Source organism: Carcharhinus amblyrhynchos, unplaced genomic scaffold (genome assembly GCF_965287045.1).
Source record: "Carcharhinus amblyrhynchos unplaced genomic scaffold, sCarAmb.v2.hapA scaffold_39, whole genome shotgun sequence".
NCBI lineage: Eukaryota > Metazoa > Chordata > Chondrichthyes > Carcharhiniformes > Carcharhinidae > Carcharhinus > Carcharhinus amblyrhynchos.
In genome coordinates, this window is record NW_027649780.1 from 5117793 (window position 1) to 5135837 (window position 18045).

Consider the following 18045-nt stretch of genomic DNA (forward strand, 5'->3'; position numbering starts at 1 on the left):
CAGTAGGACTAGGGGGCACAGCCTTAAGATAAAGGGGAGGCGGTTTAGAACGGAGTTGAGGAGGAACTTCTTCACTCAAACGGTGGTGAATCTCTGGAATTCTCTGCCCGTTGAAGTGGTGGAGGCTGCCTCGCTAAATATTTTTAAGACGCGGGTTGATGGGTTCTTGATAAGAGAGGGGATTAAGGGTTATGGGGAGAGGGCGGGAATGTGGAACTGAGCCGCGACAGATCAGCCATGATCTTATTGAATGGCGGGGCAGGCTCGAAGGGCTAGATGGCCTACTCCTGCTCCTATTTCTTATGTTCTTATGTTCTTATTAAGTGTTGGCACAGTGTTGCCTCACAGCGCCAGGGGCCCGGGTTCGATTCCCGCCTCGGGTCACTGTCTGTGTGGAGCCTGCACGTTCTCAAACCGTGTCTGCGTGGGTTTCCTCCGGATGCTCTGGTTTCCTCCCGCAGTCCAAAGATGTGCAGGTTAGGTGGATCGGCCATGATAAATTGACCCCAGCATCAGGGAATTAGCAGGATGAAGATGTGGATTACGGGGATAGAACTTGGGTGGGATTGTGCAGGCTCATTGGACCGAATGGCTTCCTTCTGCAGTTAGGGTTCCTATGATCTTTTTGGAAACTCTATTTACAGGACTCAGCAATTGGAAATTGGATGCGGAAAACGCAAACTGAATATTGCATCTCAAGGTTTGGCAGCCATTCCATTCTTTAGAACCTGAATATCATTCTCCTTGTGTCTGTGTGGGTTTCCTCCGGGTGCTCCGGTTTCCTCCCACAGTCCAAAGATGTGCGGGTTAGGTTGATTGGCCGTGCTAAGAAATTGCCCCATTGTATCCAGGGACGTGTGGGTTAGAGGGGATTAGTGGGTACAATATGTAGGGATATGGGGGTAGGGCCTGGGTAGGATTGTGTTCGGTGCAGACTTGATGGGCCAAAGGGCCTCTTTCTGCACTGTAGGGATTCTCTGATCATCAGCCTTTGAATGTGGAAGGTTTGTGTGTTCTGTCTGGAAAGATTTCAGATCTTGGGAGCTGCACAATGGTTAGCACCTCTGCAACAGAGCGCCAAAGATTGAGGTTCGATTCTGGCCTCGAGTGATTGTCTGTATGGAGTTTGCGTGTTTTTCCTGTGTCTCCATGGCTTTCCCTTCACAGTCCACATTGCAAATTAGGTGGATTAGTCAATAACTGTTGGAAAGATAATCCCAGAAACTACAGATCAGTCGGTTCAATGCTGGTGATAGGAAAGATTCCTGAAACAATAATTCAGGACAAATTTAATAGTCACCTGAATAAATGTGGATTAAGAAGGAAAGTGAGCAACGATTTGTTAAGGGGAAATGATGTTTCACTAACCTGCTTAAATTTTTTGATGAGGTTACAGACACCAGGATAATGCTGTTATAGAAACATACAACATTACAGCACAGTGCAGGCCCTTCGGCCCTCAGTGTTGTGCCGAGCTATGTCCAATCCCAAGATCAAGCTATCCCACTCCCTCTCATTCTGGAGCGCTCCATCTGCCTATCCAATAACCGCTCAGATGTCCTCCCACAGTCCAAAGATGTGCGGGTTAGGTTGATTGGCTGTGCTAAAAAATTGCCCTTAGTGCCCAGGGATGTGTAGGTTAGAGGGATTAGTGGGTATAATATGTAGGGATATGGGGGTAGGGCCTGGGTGGGATTGTGTTCGGTGCAGACTCGATGGGCCGAAGGGCCTCTTTCTGCACTGTAGTGTTTCTATGATTCTATGAATGGCTTTGCCATGTGCTAGAATGTGACTGACAGTTTGACAACAGAATCAAGGGCAATAGGACTAAACAATACTCTGGGAGATGTAGAAGAATGTGATGGAGATTACGAGTGGGTTATCGATAGGTTTTCTAAAGAGATTCAGGAAGGAAACAGCGAGTTGGAAAAAGTCCAGAATAAGTTAATCTACAGTTACATTGGAAACCTGTGTTCCTTACAGTTGAGTACAAAATACAAAGAGTTCAGGGAAGTGGTGGATAAGCTACAGAATGAAGCTGATTGCCCAGGGCAGACAAGCTTTCCTGCCAGCAATCAGTTATACTGGGAACAGGGGACAGATGATAGGGTGAGTGGTGCTCAGAAAAATCTACTGCTGGAACAAAATATCGATTTACAGTCAGAAAAGATCAAATCAAGTGAAGGGTTAGAAGATGCCGTGGGAACTTTGAGGAAGTTCATTCAGCCACAGAGTGACACCTCCCCTGAAGCAGACCACTCCTTAGCTAAAATCAAACAACCAGAGATACAAATCAAAGAACAACACAGCCCAGGAAACAGGCCCTTCGGCCCAACAAGCCCGCGCCGCCATCTTAACAATGTGTTTCTCCTCCTCCACCCTTGACCCATGTCTATGCTTATGGTACCCCCATTGGAAACCAGATTAAGGGGAGAATAATTTAGGGACACTTTGTTATACCCAGTCAACCTAACAGCACATCTTTGGGGTGTGGGAGGAAACCGGAGCACCCGGAGGAAACCCACGCAAGCACGGGGAGAATGCGCAAACCCCCACAGACATTGGCCCAAATCCACGTATCTGCACAGCAAACAGTGATAGTCACTGAGCTGTCGTGGTGCCCATCAGCTGGTCCAGTTTTAAGCGTACGCAAAGTACTAGGCTACTCTCGAAACATCCAAGAGCAGCCCACGCACGACCCACCGCGTGTACGCCCCTTGTTGGACAACAAGGTGGACCGACGCACCTGCGGAGTAAAAGAGAAAAACATCAAACACATGTAACGGTTGATTTCCAGGAACGTCCCGAGGTTCTGATCCTTATTTAAAACAGTCTCCTATTACCCTCCATCCCTATTTCGCTCATGTGTCTATCTAACCTAAGCAGCCTGGGAAATCAGTCACCAGGGAGCAGATGTAGTTGTTGTTTCCAAACCCAGGGCCACTGAAAGCACTCCCTCCTCTCTGTTTCTCCTGTGTGATAAGGGGATAACACAGTAAAAAGTCTGACAACACCAGGTTTTAGTCCAACCGATTTATTTGACAGTAAACTCACAAGCTTTCGGGGTTAGCCCCTTCGTCAGGTGAATGGAGAGTTCTGGCCTCAGACAGAACATATAAAGCACAGACAGTTGAGAGATTACTGATTAGAGTGCAAATCTTTACACCTAACCTGCTGTTCAAGTCCTAAAGTGGCCGACAATGTGAGTGGAAGGAGCGCTGATCACAGGTTAAAGAGATGTGTATTGTCTCCAGACAGTGAGTGAGGTTTTGCAAACCCAGGCAAGTCATGGGGGTTACAGATAGTGTGACATGAACGACATGAGTTTACTATCAAATAAATCGGTTGGACTAAAACCTGGTGTTGTCAGACTTCTCACTGTGTTTACCCCAGTCCAACGCCAGCACATCCACATCATGATAAGGGGATGCCAGTGTGTGAGATTAGCCATGACATCTGCACCATCATGATCCACAACCCTTACTCCAAGTTTGTTTGCCCAGCTGAGGGACATTTAAGACATAATTATTAAAGCAGGGTGTTATTTGCAAGCATCTTTGATTTGAAGAATTAGTTTGGAAAGGGAATAACAATTTAATTTGAACTGCCCTGAGTTTCAGTTTAAAATATGTTCAAACTGTGGAAGGAATGCATTTGGGTTTGAAATTAAATTATCCAAGGTTAGAATTGTGAAGGCCAGTTTGCTCCCAAGACATAAAGACAAGACGGCAGTTTGACAGCAATCCAATTTCAACTTTCCAAAACTTTTGAGTTAAAATTGTTGAGATTCGGTTAACAACACATTTCACAAAGTATTTCTTTCAACTTTGATTAAGTGGCAAATAATGGAGAATGGAAATTGGCGTTTAAAATAGGATAGACCAAAGAGATGAAATTGGAGCAAAATTGAAGAAAATAACACATTTCCTCTGCCCAGTCTCTCTTGGTTCTACAGTAAAGTTAACCCTTTCAGCAGACAGTTGATTTTTATAAATCTCCACACAGCCTTTGTTTTTTAATGTAACTTATGATGGGACATATTAATTCACTGGGATCTTGGCCAGAACTAGATGGATTGTTTGTGTTTTTTTAAAACAGATGATGATGGTTTCCAGCTCCGAGTGAAGCCAACAGTTTTGAGAAATAAAGCAGAGAATAAAAGATTTTACCTTTCAGAAAACCTGCTTTGGATATTGGAATTGATAAATATCTGACATGGGTTGCTATTTCAAGCACTGAAAATGGAAATTACCTGATGTTTTAAGGGAAAGAACAAAGCTGATAATGCCTGGAATCAAATACAAAGTTGGGGGAGGTGCACTGACACGGTGGTTTGTACTGCTGTCTCACAGTGCTAGGGACACTGGTTCGATTCCCAGCTTGGGTCATTATCTGTGCAGAGTCCATACATTCTCCCTGTGTCTGTGTGGGTTTCTCCAGGTGCTCCAGTTTCCTCCCACAGTTAAAAACTCAGACACGCTGGTTAGGTGCATTGTCCATGCAAAATTTTTCCTCTGTACCCAAACATTGTGGCAACTAGCGGATTTTAGCAGCAGCTTCATTGCAGTGTGAATGTAGGCCGACTTACGGCTAATGAATAAACTTTAACTTCAGATGTTCTTAAAGTTTTTAAAGTTTATTTATTAGTGTGACGTGGACTTACACTAACACCGCAATGGAGTTACTGTGAAATGTTTAGTTTTTGATTAAAGATATGCGAATACTTCATGTTTTAAAAGATTCTCCTGAAAGTGTAGGTTAAAGGAATGCATTCATTCGGTTTTTGATGAACATTCTGGTGAAAGGAAAGTATAGACAAGGGGAATGAGGTGACTTCTGTCTCTTGGAGATATTGTGACTTTTGAGGGAACTCAATTTGATAATCTGGCCACCATCGGAGACACTGGGACTGTACAGGAGGAAATAAGCCAAATATTTTGAGATGGGAAACCCATTTGACCCTGGCTTTTGACTTGCTTGTGAAGTTTCCAGCAGAATTATTGAATAGTGAATTCTTTGAAAGGCAGCAGAGGATGATGATTGTTAAAATACACAGCACCGTCGCTGTAGACCTGATAAACCGTCCACAAGTATTTGTGGGAGAGGGTAGAAAGATGCCAACAAGCAGGACAAAAGGACACTGGTTAATAACCACATGAAAGTCAACATTTAACAAGTAGGGAAATGTGTGAAGATGGCACATGAATGTGAGACTCCAACAGAGGATGAAAGAAGGAGTTGGAACACCGATGTGAGATCGCAGAAGCGGTTTGTAAATTGGGAATCAACGAACATGCGAGAGCAGCTGCACTGATGAATGAAGGGCAGCATGGTGGCACAGTGGTTAGCACTGCCACCTCATAGTACCAGGGACCCAGGTTCAATTCCGGCCTCAGGTGACTGTAGAATTTGCACATTCTCCCCGTGTCTGCGTGGGGTTTGCACTTTCTCCCTTTGTCTGTGTGGGTTCTCTCTGGATGCTCCAGTTTCCTCCCACAGTCCAAAGGTGTGAGAGTTAGGTGGATTGGCTACACTAAATTACGCCTTAGTGTCAGGGGGACGAGAAGGGTAAATAAGTGTGGTTATAGGGACAGGACCTGCATGGGATTGTGGTTTGTGCAGACTCAACTGAGCACCAAACCTTATACGTCTCAATGAGATCTCCCCTCATTCTTCTAAACTCTAACGAGTACAAGCCCAGTTTATTCAGCCTCTCCTCATAGCTCAATCCCCTCAACTCCAGTATCAGCCTAGTAAACCTCCTCTGCACTCCCTCCAGGGCCAAAATATCCTTGCGCAGGTGCGGCGCCCAAAACTGCACACAGTACTCCAGCTGCGGCCTCACCAATGCCCTATACAGCCGCAGCAAGACCTCCCTACTTTTATATTCAATCCCCTTCGCTATGAAGGCCAGCATCCCATTCGCCTTCCTGACCACCTGCTGCACCTGCAATGGGATGGATAGGATAGAGGTGGAGAGACTCTTCACGCTCAAAAAAGACAGTAGGACTAGGGGGCACAGCCTCAAGATAAAGGGGGGGCGGTTTAGAACGGAGTTGAGGAGGAACTTCTTCACTCAAAGGGTGGTGAATCTCTGGAATTCTCTGCCCGTTGAAGTGGTGGAGGCTGCCTCGCTAAATATTTTTAAGACGCGGGTTGATGGGTTTTTGATAGGAGAGGGGATTAATGGTTATGGGGAGAGGGCGGGAAAGTGGAACTGAGCAGCGACAGATCAGCCATGATCTTATTGAATGGCGGGGCAGGCTCGAAGGGCTAGATGGCCTACTCCTGCTCCTATCTCTTATGTTCTTAAACCTGCAGAGTCACACCGTGGAGAAACCGTGAACATGTGGAAACTGTAGGATGGGATGTCGATGCCCCCTGCGCTGAAAATTCAGTAATGAATTCATACTGGGCAGAAACTATACACTTGCTCTGAGTGTGGGAAGGGATTCACTGAGTCACCCAAACCGCTGAAACACCAGCAAGTTCGTATCGGGGCCATACAGCTGCTCGCAGTGTGGGAAGGGATTTCAGCGCTCCGAAAGCTAGTGGCTTTTGCTACCAAATAAACCTGTCGGACTTTAACCTGGTGTCGTGAGACTTCTCACTGTTATAACAAGTTGAACAGAACCTCCCTCCTTTTCAATTCTGACCCTCTAGAATGGCACCCACACTTTAGGAAAAATGTGAGGTTCTTAGAGGGGACGCAGAGGAGATTTATGAGAATGGATCCAGGGATGAGGGACTTCAGTGAGTTGGAGAGACTGGAGCAGCTGAAATTTCTCTTGTTGACCCTCAGACTAGAGTATCAACCAATGTGGCAGACAATGAAATGCTGACACAGAATATTTTGTATAACTCCATCTTTATTAAGGTTAAAGAAAAACACTCAATGAACACAAGCTATTCTTTCCTCAACTTGCTGGAAAGCTGATTACCTTCAAACACTCATAAACATTTGAACTGCCCTTTTACTCAACACTTGCTAAAATGCTGATTAAACACAAAAGTCACAGCTTGAACTCAAATACTACCCAGTGCAAGTTGATCAGGCTCCCTGCCAATGGGCTTTTGTTGCAATACCTCAGAGTCCTGGAATCAGTGGACCTTTCTTTGTGTGTTGGTTGATAGAGGTCTCGTTGGCTAAGATGTGCTTTCAGTCACATATTCACAGAACAGGCACTAATCGATCACTGTCTTTTAGTTACTGAGTCTGAGGGAGTTGTGCCTCTGTTGGGGGTGGTATTTCTCTCAGGAGCACAACGCACAGGAGTTTGTGTTCACTCAATGTTTACCTGAGGCAGAACAACAGCCACCATCCAATGAGCTCCTGTGCCCGTTCCTCACTGCAGAACCTCTTCAGCCTGCTGCTCCCACAGTCCTCAGCCTGACACAGAGTTAGCTCTTTTAACCATCATCCTTTGCTGCTGCCTTCATTTGCTTTATGGATACCCATCAGGTCACACTCTCTTTAGATCAGTCAGGAATTGGGGTTGGGAATGGTACCATTCAGCCCATTAAGTCCATAATTTAAACCATGTTCTATTGCTGTAGATTTCAGCCAGAGGGTGGTGAATCTGTGGAACTCATTGCCACAAAGGAGGTCAGGTCATTGAGTGTCTTTAAGACAGAGATAGATAGGTTCTTGATCAAAAACGGGGTAAAGAGTTAGGGGGAGAAGGAAGAAGAATGAGGATGAGAATCCTATCAGCCATGATTGAATGGTGGATCGATGGGCCAAATGGCCTAATTCTGCTCCTACATCTTAAGATCCAATTGATCATTGTCTTTTAGTCATGAAGGCTGAGGGAGTTGTCCCTCTCTCAAGGGGTGGCATTTCTCTCAGGAGCACAACACACGGGTCTATGTTCACTCAATATCTGTTCGAGGCTCAGCGACAGCCATCATCCAATGAGCTCCTGTACGCATTGAACGGTAGCACAGTGGTTAGCACTACTGCTTCACAGCCCCAGGGTCCCAGGTTCGATTCCCGGCCCTCGGGTCACTGTCTGTGTGGAGTTTGCACATTCTCCCTGTGTCTGCGTGGGTTTCCTCCCACAGTCCAAAGATGTGTGGGTTAGGTTGATTGGCTATGCTAAGAAATTGCCCCTTAGTGTCCAGGGATGAATAGGTTAGAGGGATTAGTGGGTATATGTAGGGATATGGGGGTAGGGCCTGGGTGGGATTGTGCAGACTCGATGGGCCGAAGGGCCTCTTTCTGCACTGTAGGGTTCTACGATCTATGATCTCTCTGCAGAACCCCTTCAGCCTGCTGCTCCCACAGTCCTCAGCCTGATAAGAGTTAGCTCTTTTAACCATCAGCCTTTGCTGCTGCCTTCATTTGTTTTATGGCTACCCATTAGATCAGTCAGGAATTAGGGCCATGACCATTCGGCCCATTAAGTCAATGCTGGCTCCCTGTGACAAGTCATTGCCCCATTCTATCCCTGTAGGTTTATTTCCCTCAAGTGCCCATCCAATTTCCTTTTGGAAACATTCCATCATCTCTGCTTCTCCCCCCTCACAGGAAGTGGGTTCCAGGTATTTACCACCTTTGTCAAATGCAAATGAGTCTCAGAGCAAAGGAGGAGGCCATTCCACCCATGATATCCCTTTGAACAAGCTCTCCCATTAATCCCATATTTCATTTCGAATCTGTCCAGTTCCCTTTTGAAAGATCCAGTTTAATTTTCTCCCTGCACCATTTTCAGGCAGTGAATTCCAAATCACAACAACTCGTTCTGTTTTAAAACCAATAATTTCACGATATATTGTGATTGTATTTTCACAGGAGATTTGGAAATGGAGTGAAAGACATGGTTATTACTGAAAATGAAGACTCAGTCTTTATTAATGATCTCCATGAGCAGACTGACTGTGATATACCCAAGTTTGGGGACTATTTCTAAAAAGAAATTACATTTCTACAGCTCCTTGCATGACCACAAGATCTTGGAAAGTGCTTTACAGCCAAGTTCTTTTGAAGTGTGGTCACTGCTGTTGATGTGGGAAACTGTAGGGGTGCCTCAGAAATGAAAATGATCACTTTCATCTCTATTCACAGTTAAAAGTAACAAGGTCAAGGAAGCCACGTTAAACTCTAACATGTGATGAGATCTTTATACCATAAAGCTAAAAGCCTCTAGACACTGCTGAGCAAGCAGAAGTTGTCCAAACTAAGGAATTCTTCCATCGTTTTGATAAGCTGGAGGACGTTATATTCTGTTAAAGTCCGGCTCAAGAATGAGGCTGGTTGTTTAACCTGATCAAGATTAGTAAGAAAGAAACCTCTTGTCTTTCACAAAGTGTATTTTTAAATCAGTGTATCTGGTATTGACTGTTGCGGGTTTCTCTGGAGGCTAGGTATCGCCAAGAACTTCAATTTTAACTGTGTCCCAATTAAAGACGTATCTTTATTAACCAACATCGATGGGAGAGTGAGCACTGGGCAGCCCAATGCCTTACGACAAGAGAAGGCTTTGAGCATTCCAACACCACTCTGAGGTTACAATACATCAGACAGTCAATAAGACCTTTCCTCGAGTTTACATTTCCCATCTTCTGTTAGTTATGAACCAGTCGGTTTCAATACAAATCAATCACAATTAATACCCGTCGTATACTTTTAGCCAATTGCATTTAGCCTTTGACCTCATGGGGTATCATTGGACTGTAAATTAAAGATGCTTTCTCCCACTGTTGCTCAGCAACCTTAATGCTTGGTCACAAAGATCCAAGTTAAGGTTCCCACCAACTCTTGCTTAAGTCAATGGCCAGGCCAGACAGATGTACATTCTTCTGTCTGTCAAGGCCTACCTTATCTGGACAATAGGGACTACCCTATTCATGAAGGGGTTGAGAAGACCTTACTGATAGTAACTGTTATTGATAAGAATTTACACATTCTGTAGTTTCATTGTCCGAAAGATTGTGGTTCGTCTCAATATGCTTTTACCCCATCAGGCTTTGCAGCAACCTGCCTTTGGCTAAAGTGTACAGATTTCTTTAACGGACAGCTAAAATACACTTCTAAAGATCCAACATACATGTTTAAATCAGACATATTTGTCCAAATCTCATACTCAGTTAAATCTCTTCCTGTATTTATATGTGTCTTATGTAGACTGTTTTCCTGTTGGCTTGTAAACCTAATCTAAGTTCATTTCGCTTATTGTTAATATTTTGTTAGTAACTTAAACTCCTGGTTATTTGAAATCTTTCTAACCTACTAGGAATTTCCCCAACATGAATCAAATTATTAAAGATTACTGTACTAATTAGCTACCAGTCAGAAACAGATGATTGAATGAGTGGTGAGCCTTAATTGAATTGTAGTTAAAGGATCAATAATGACTTAGTAGTGTGGACGTAGAAAGCACGGCTGCAACAATGCTTTCACAACAATAATGGCAATAGTGGCTTTAAAATAGCTATTCTGGATTAGAGCTATGCATTCTAGGAATTTTGTTTAACTTATAGATGCAGGTGGTAAAGAGTCTGGGAGCTGTGATCTGAAGCTGCCTGTGTTAGAACATAGAACATTACAGTGCAGTACAGGCCCTTCGGCCCTCGATGTTGCGCCGACCAGTGGACCGAATTTAATGACCCTCTAACCTAAACTATCCCAATGTTATCCATATGCCTATCCACTGACCATTTGAACGCCCTTAAAGTTGGCGAGTCCACAACTGCTGCAGGCAGGGCATTCCACGCCCTTACTACCCTCTGAGTAAAGAACCTACCTCTGACATCCATCCTATAATTTAAAGCTATGTCCCCTCGTGTTAGCCATCACCATCCGAGGAAAAAGGCTCTCACTGTCCACCCTTTCTAACCCTCTGATCATCTTGTATGCCTCTATTAAGTCACCTCTTAACCTTCTTCTCTCTAACGAAAATAACCTCAAGACCCTCAGCCTTTCCTCACAAGACCTTCCCACCATACCAGGCAGCATCCTGGTAAACCTCCTCTGCACCCTTTCCAATGCTTATACATATTTCTTATAACGCGGCGACCAGAACTGTACACAATACTCCAAGTGCGGCCACACCAGAGTTTTGTACAGGTCAGATCAAGGAAGTTGTTTACATTGACAAAACTATTGCATCTCCGATTTATGGCTGCTAACGTATGCGACATGTCAAATGAGCTAGGCATCATTCAAAAGTAATTTCACTGGATGTTCGAGCCATGTGATCAGTTTCTGGTTACACAATTGGCTGGATGACAGAGAATCTTCCGGAAGCAAGTGGAGAATTGTGGATAAAAGACATGTGAGTTCTTTGTTTGGCAGCGATAACCCGAAGAGACCAACCTCACAAGAGGAAGACTTATACCCTGAAGGATCCAATGGGATAGATTCTACATTGAGGATATTTCTTGGCCAAGGTTTTCCTAAACTCAGGAGTATCTCTTTTTAGTGAAATAATTAAAATTAATGTTCAGTTAAAGTGCAGTTTAAGAGTTAAAGTTCAGTTAAAAGTTGATGTTCAGTGAAGAGTTAATGAGTTTTTTTGTAAGTGTTAAATAAAGAAATAATTGAATTACTGTCTTTGTTTGTCTCTTTAAACTGGAATGCCTGGAAGGTGTTTAAATCAAAACTGTATAACAGTAGTTATAGGGAAAGACTGAGTTTTAATTGCTGTAAAATGTACAAGTTTAATTGTTGTGCATGTAAAGATTGTGCAATGAAGATAAATGTACTGGCAAGAGAGATCTTCAGTTTCTGATTAGCCTCAACATTTGAAACTGTGTAAATAAGGGGTTGTACAGAATCAGATAAAGGGATAGTATGGAACAATTCTACTGTTTTGTTTCTGTACAACAGCCATTACTTCTTCCTTTGCCTTTTGTTCCAGAACATTTCTGCCATTTAATGTCACTCGCCATCAAACCAATCCCCGACTTTCCCTTTTGTTCTCCCTGACTCTACCCACTTTCTCACCAGCATCAAACCCATCACATTTCTCCCTTTCGTTCTGAAGTTACATTGGACGTGAAATGTTAACTCTGTTTATCTCTCCACAGATGTTGCCAGACCTGCTGCGTTTTTCCAGTTCTTCCTGTATTATTTTAGATCTACCTGTAGTGCAGGGAAAAACACTATTTACTATCCAGGATAAAATAAATGTCCTTTATCAGCTTTTGCGGAGCATATCAGTGGAAATGTGCTCTCCCAGGCTCAAGGAGCATCAACTCATTGGAAGCAAAATAGTGAGACTGACCAGTCCAGCAGAAAGAAACCATCTGCCCCTCCCACTTATCAAATGCTTTACTTTACCCTCCCACTTTACCAAATCTGGGGAGGCGATAGCCTAGTGATATTAAGGAAATCTCCCTCCTTACCTGGTCTGGTCTACATGTGACTCCAGAGCCACAGCAATGTGGTTGACTCTCAGCTGCCCTTGGGCAACTAGGGATGGGCAATAAATACTGGCCAGCCAGTGATGCCCACGTCCCATGAATGAATAAACTAACTGTCAGAATGAACATGGTTCAGTCCAGGACGTGGTTAACAGCAGAATCCAACCCCTGTAATCACTGGTGAACTCGCTGGTGTGTCTGCAAGCTGGATGATGTAGTGAATCCCTTCTCACACTGAGAGCAGGTAAATGGCCTCTCCCCCGTGTGAACACACTTGTGTGCCCGCAGGCTGGATAACTGTGTGAATCCCTCCCCACATATGGTGCAGGTGAATGGTCCCTCGTTGGTATGAACTCGCTGGTGTACACGTAGTTGGGATGACCTTCTGAATTTCTTTGTGCAGTGAGGGCAGCTGAACGGTCTTTCCTCAGTGTGAATGCGCTGGTGGGAAATCAGTTCTCCAGAGCTTTTGAAGCTGTTCCCACAATCAGAGCATTTAAAGGGCCTCTCCTGGGTGTGAGTGACTTTGTGTCTCTGCAGTGTGGATGAATCAGTGAATCCCTTCCCACACACAGAGCAGGAGAACGGCCTCTCCCCAGTGTGAACTCGCTGGTGTCTCTGCAGGCTGGATGATCTTCTAAATATCTTTGTGCAGTGAGAGCAGCTGAATGGTCTCTCCCCAGTGTGAATGCGCTGATGGGACACCAGATCTCTAGTGCGTTTGAAGCCGCTCCCACAGTCAGAGCATTTAAAGGGTCTCTCATTGCTGTGAGTGAGATTGTGATTCAGCAGGTGGGACAAGTGAGCGAATCCCCTCTCACACACAGAGCAGGTGAATGGTTTCTCCCCGGTGTGAACCCGATGGTGTTTCCGCAGGCTGGACGGCCATTTAAACCTCTTTGTGCAGTGAGAGCAGCTGAACGGTCTCTCCTCGGTGTGAATGCGCTGGTGGGACACCAGATCCTGAGAGCTTTTGAAGCCAAATCCGCAGTCAGAACATTTAAAGGGTCTCTCGTTGGTGTGAGTGACTTTGTGACTCAGCAGGTGGGATAACTGAATATATCCCTTCCCACACACAGAGCAGGTGAAAGGTCTCTCCCCGGTGTGTCTGCGTCGATGAACTTCCAGTCGACATGGGACCCTGAACCCTTTCCCACAGTCCCCACATTTCCATGGTTTCTCCATGGTGTGGGTGTCCCTGTGACTCTGCAGGTTAAACAATCAGTTAAATCTCACACAGAACACGGGTACAGTCTCTCCCTGCTGTGAATGCTGCCATGTATTTCCAGGCTGTGTAACTGGTTCAAGCTCTTTCCACACTCAGTGCACTGGAACACTCACTCAGCTGTGCACTTCCGCACAAAGCCCGCGCTCTGATTGGCTGGAGGACCAGACTCCTTCCGGTCCTCCAACTCTTCTCATTGGTCAACATCATAATACGAATGTCAGGGGCGGGCTTTCTCCCGCACATGCGCAGCTTCCCCTCTCTCTCACACTCTCTCCCGTGCACATGCACAGTCCCGGGCCAGGGGGAGATCTCCCGAGCGGCTTCTCGCTCTGGCCGGAGCCGCCAACCGGTTGCCTGGAAACCTTGGCTCGAGGAGGGGGAGGGGAACAATGGTTTGGGGGCGGGGCTCCCGGGAAGGGCAGGGGAGGGGAACAATGGGTGGGGGCGAGGCTCCCGGGAAGGTCAGGGGAGGGGAACAGTGGGTGGGGGCGGGGCTCCCGGGAAGGTCAGGGGAGGGGAACAGTGGGTGGGGGCGGGGCTCCCGGGAAGGTCAGGGGAGGGGAACAATGGGTGGGGGCGGGGCTCCCGGGAAGGGGAACAATGGGTGGGGGCGGGGCTCCCGGGAAGGGCAGGGGAGGGGAACAATGGGTGGGGGCGGGGCTCCCGGGAGGGGAACAATGTGTGGGGGCGGGGCTCCCGGGAGGGGAACAGGGGGCGGGGCTCCCGGGAGTGGAACAATGGGAGGGGGCGGGGCTCCCGGGAGGGGAACAATGGGCGGGGGCGGGGCTCCCGGGAGGGGAACAATGGGCGGGGGCGGGGCTCCCGTGTCTGCGCGCTTGGAGGGGATGCTGGTGTGTGAGGTCAGCCATGACTGATGCTCAATGATCCATAGCCCATTTATCCAAGTTAGTTTGCTCAGTTGAGGGAATACCATACATTTAAGACATAATTGTTAAAGCAAGATGTTGTTTGCAAGCACAATGGTTTGAAGAATTAGTTTGGAAAGAGAATAACAATTCATTTAATTTGAACTGCCGTGAGTCTCAGTTTCAAATGGTCTCTCTGCAGTATATGCTTTCACCCTTGAAATGATCTGACTGTGGATTTGGCTTCGAAAGCTCTCAGTCTGGGCGGCACAGTAGCACAGTGGTTAGCACCGCTGCTTCACAGCTCCAGGGACCTGGGTTTGATTCCCGGCTCGGGTCACTGTCTGTGTGGAGTTTGCACATTCTCCCCGTGTCTGCGTGGGTTTCCTCCAGATGCTCCGGTTTCCTCCCACAGTCCAAAGATGTGCGGGTTAGGTTGACTGGCCATGCTAAAATTGCCCTTAGTGTCCTGCGATGCGTAGGTTAGAGGGATTAGTGGGTAAATATGTGGGGATAGGGCCTGGGTAGGATTGTGGTCAGTGCAGACTCAATGGGCCGAATGGCCCATTCCAAGAAATAAATTCAGACTGTACTAAAATGTGAAAGGAATATATTTGAGTTTGAAATTAAGCTGCTCAAGGTTAGAATTGCGAAGGCCAATTTGCTCCCAAGACAGAAAGATAAGGCTGCAGTTTGGCAGCAATCCAGTTTCAACTTTCCAAAACATTTGAGTTAAAATTGTTGAGATCCGGTTAACAACACATTTTGCGAATTATTTCTTTAAATTTTGATTAATTAGCAAATATTGGAAATAGAAATTGGCATTTACAAAAAAAAAAGGGTAGGCCAAAGAGATGAAATTTGAGCAAAATTGAAGAAAATAACTTGAGAGAAGTTTTTTTAAATTACACAATTGAATGCCAAGTTTCCTCTTCCCACTCTCTCAGTTCCACAGAAAAGTTAATCCTTTCAGCAGACAGTTGATTTTTATAAATCTCCACACAGCCTTTGTTTTGTAATGTAACCTTGCATTGGACATATTAATTCACTGGGTTCTTGCTGCAGCTATATAGGGCATTGGTGAGGCCGCAGCTGGAGTACTGTGTGCAGTTTTGGTCGCCGCACTTACGCAAGGATATTTTGGCCTTGGAGGGAGTGCAGAGGAGGTTTACTAGGCTGATGCCGGAGTTGAGGGGGTTGAGCTATGAGGAGAGGCTGAATAAACTAGGCTTGCACTCGTTAGAGTTTAGAAGAATGAGGGGAGATCTCATTGAGACGTATAAGATGATGAATGGGATGGATAGGATAGAGGTGGAGAGACTCTTCCCGCTCAGAAAGGACAGTAGGACTAGGGGGCACAGCCTCAAGATAAAGGGGGGGCGGTTTAGAACGGAGTTGAGGAGGAACTTCTTCACTCAAAGGGTGGTGAATCTCTGGAATTCTCTGCCCGTTGAAGTGGTGGAGGCTGCCTCGCTCAATATTTTTAAGACGCGGGTTGATGGGTTTTTGATAAGCGAGGGGATTAAGGGTTATGGGGAGAGGGTGGGAAAGTGGAACTGAGCCACGACAGATCAGCCATGATCTTATTGAATGGTGGGGCAGGCTCGAGGGGCTAGATGGCCTAGTCCTGCTCCTATTTCTTATGTTCTTAAAGGAAGTTGATACCTTGGACTTGGCCAAGGAGCAAAAGGGGGGAAATGTCAGAGTGAATTAATAGATTTAGTAAAAGGGGCAATAGATGTCATACTCATGCATTAGAGTAAAATCACACAAGATCATAAGACATAGGAGCAGAGTTAGGCCACTCGGCCCATCGAGTCTTCTCCACCATTCAATCATGGCTGATTTTTTTTTCTCATCCCCATTCTCCTGCCTCTTCCCCGTAACCCCTGATCCCCTTATTAATCAAGAACTTATCTATCTCTGCCTTACAGACACTCAGTGACCTGGCCCCCACAGCCTTCTGCAGCAAAGAGTTCCACAGATTCACCACTCTCTGGCTGAAGAAATTCCTCCTCATCTCTTCCTTAAAGGATCGTCCCTTTAGCCTGAGGTTGTGCACTCCGGTTCTAGTTTCTCCTACTTTTGGAAACCTCCTTTCCACGTCCACTCTATCCAGGTCTCGCAGTATCCTGTAAACTTCAATAAGATTCCCCTCTCATCCTTCTAAACTCCCAAGTACAGACCCAGAGCCTTTAACCGTTCCTCATATGACAAGCTCTTCATTCCAGGGATCATTCTTGTGAACCTCCCCTGGACCCTTTCCAAGACCAGCACATCCTTCCTGAGGTATGGGGTCCAAAACTGCTCTTAATACTCCAACTGGGTCTGACCAGAGCCTCGTACACCCTCAGAAGCACATCCCTGCTCTTGTATTCTAGCCCTCTCGACATGAATGCTAACATTGCATTTGCCTTCCTAACTGCCGACTGAACCTGCATGTTAATCTTAAGAGAACCTTGAACAATGACTCCCAAGTCCTTTTGTGTTTCTGATTTCCGAAGCATTTTCACATTTAGAAAATAGTCTATTCCTCCTTCCAAAGTGCACAACCTCACACTTTTCCACATTGTATTCCATCTGCCACTTATTTGTCTACTCTTCTAACCTGTCCAAGTCCTTTCTGCTTCCTCAATACTACCTGTCCCTCTGCATATCTTTGTATCATCTGTAAACTTAGCAACAGTGCCTTCAGTTCCTTCCTCCAAATTGTTAATGTATATTGTGAAAACATATGAGTCAAATGTTCTACATCAAGGTTCTAATATTGGCAAGGTTGTTTGACTTGTTTGAGGAACAAACAGTTTCCAGATTACAAACTAGACTTTGGGTGAAGTTTTAATGATAAACCTACAGAGGTAAGATAGGAATTTTATCCCAAGGTTAATGAAGAACGTCTCTCCAAGGGGAGAGGGGTGAGAGGCTGCATGGGCGGAAAGGGATGGGGAAGGTGGGGTGGAGGGTGAGGGGAGGGTGGGGTGGAACGGGGAGCTGTAGAGACGGGTGGGGGGGGGAGGGGTGGCCCGAGGGGGAATGGGTAGTTGGGGGAAGGGGGGCGATGGGGGGGGGGGGGGGGGCGAGGTGTTCCGAGGGGGAGGGGTAGTCAAAGGAAGGGGGACAGGGTAACGAGAGGGGGAGATGGTGAGAGGGATGGAGGGTGGAAGGTAGGGGGAGATGGGGAAGAGAGACGGCGTGAGGTAGATGAGGAAATGGGAAGGCGGAGAGGACATTGGAGAAGGGAGTATTGAGAGTTGTAGTTAACAGGTTAACCACAGGCTCCAGCTTGCTGAGCCTAGCTGGGGTGCGAGTCTAGCTGAGTACGTGATAACATTCTCTTTTGCGCTAACAAATGGCGTATCCTAAAGACATTATGCTTATGTCCTGATGGGTGGGGGGGATTGTAAGTAGTAAATGTGTACTTTAATAGGATGTTCTTTCTTATACAGCAATTCCTATAACTACTCGCTTTTGATTTAATCGGGTGGTGTGTGCTTAAGTCTAGACATTTTTGATTGATCATAGATCATAGAATCATAGAACCCGACTGTGCAGAAACAGGCCCTTCGAGTATACACTGAACACAAT

At 45.9% G+C, this 18045-nt stretch overlaps 1 protein-coding gene across 1 annotated transcript; it reads right to left on the bottom strand.

The window, feature by feature from the left end:
• Positions 1–12334: 12334 nt before the first annotated feature.
• LOC145363547 (uncharacterized) lies at positions 12335–13551 on the bottom strand. Its single transcript, XM_080218733.1, has one exon. The coding sequence runs from the start codon at positions 13549–13551 to the stop codon at positions 12541–12543; it is 1011 nt and encodes a 336-aa protein (XP_080074859.1). The 3' UTR covers positions 12335–12540.
• Positions 13552–18045: the final 4494 nt, after the last annotated feature.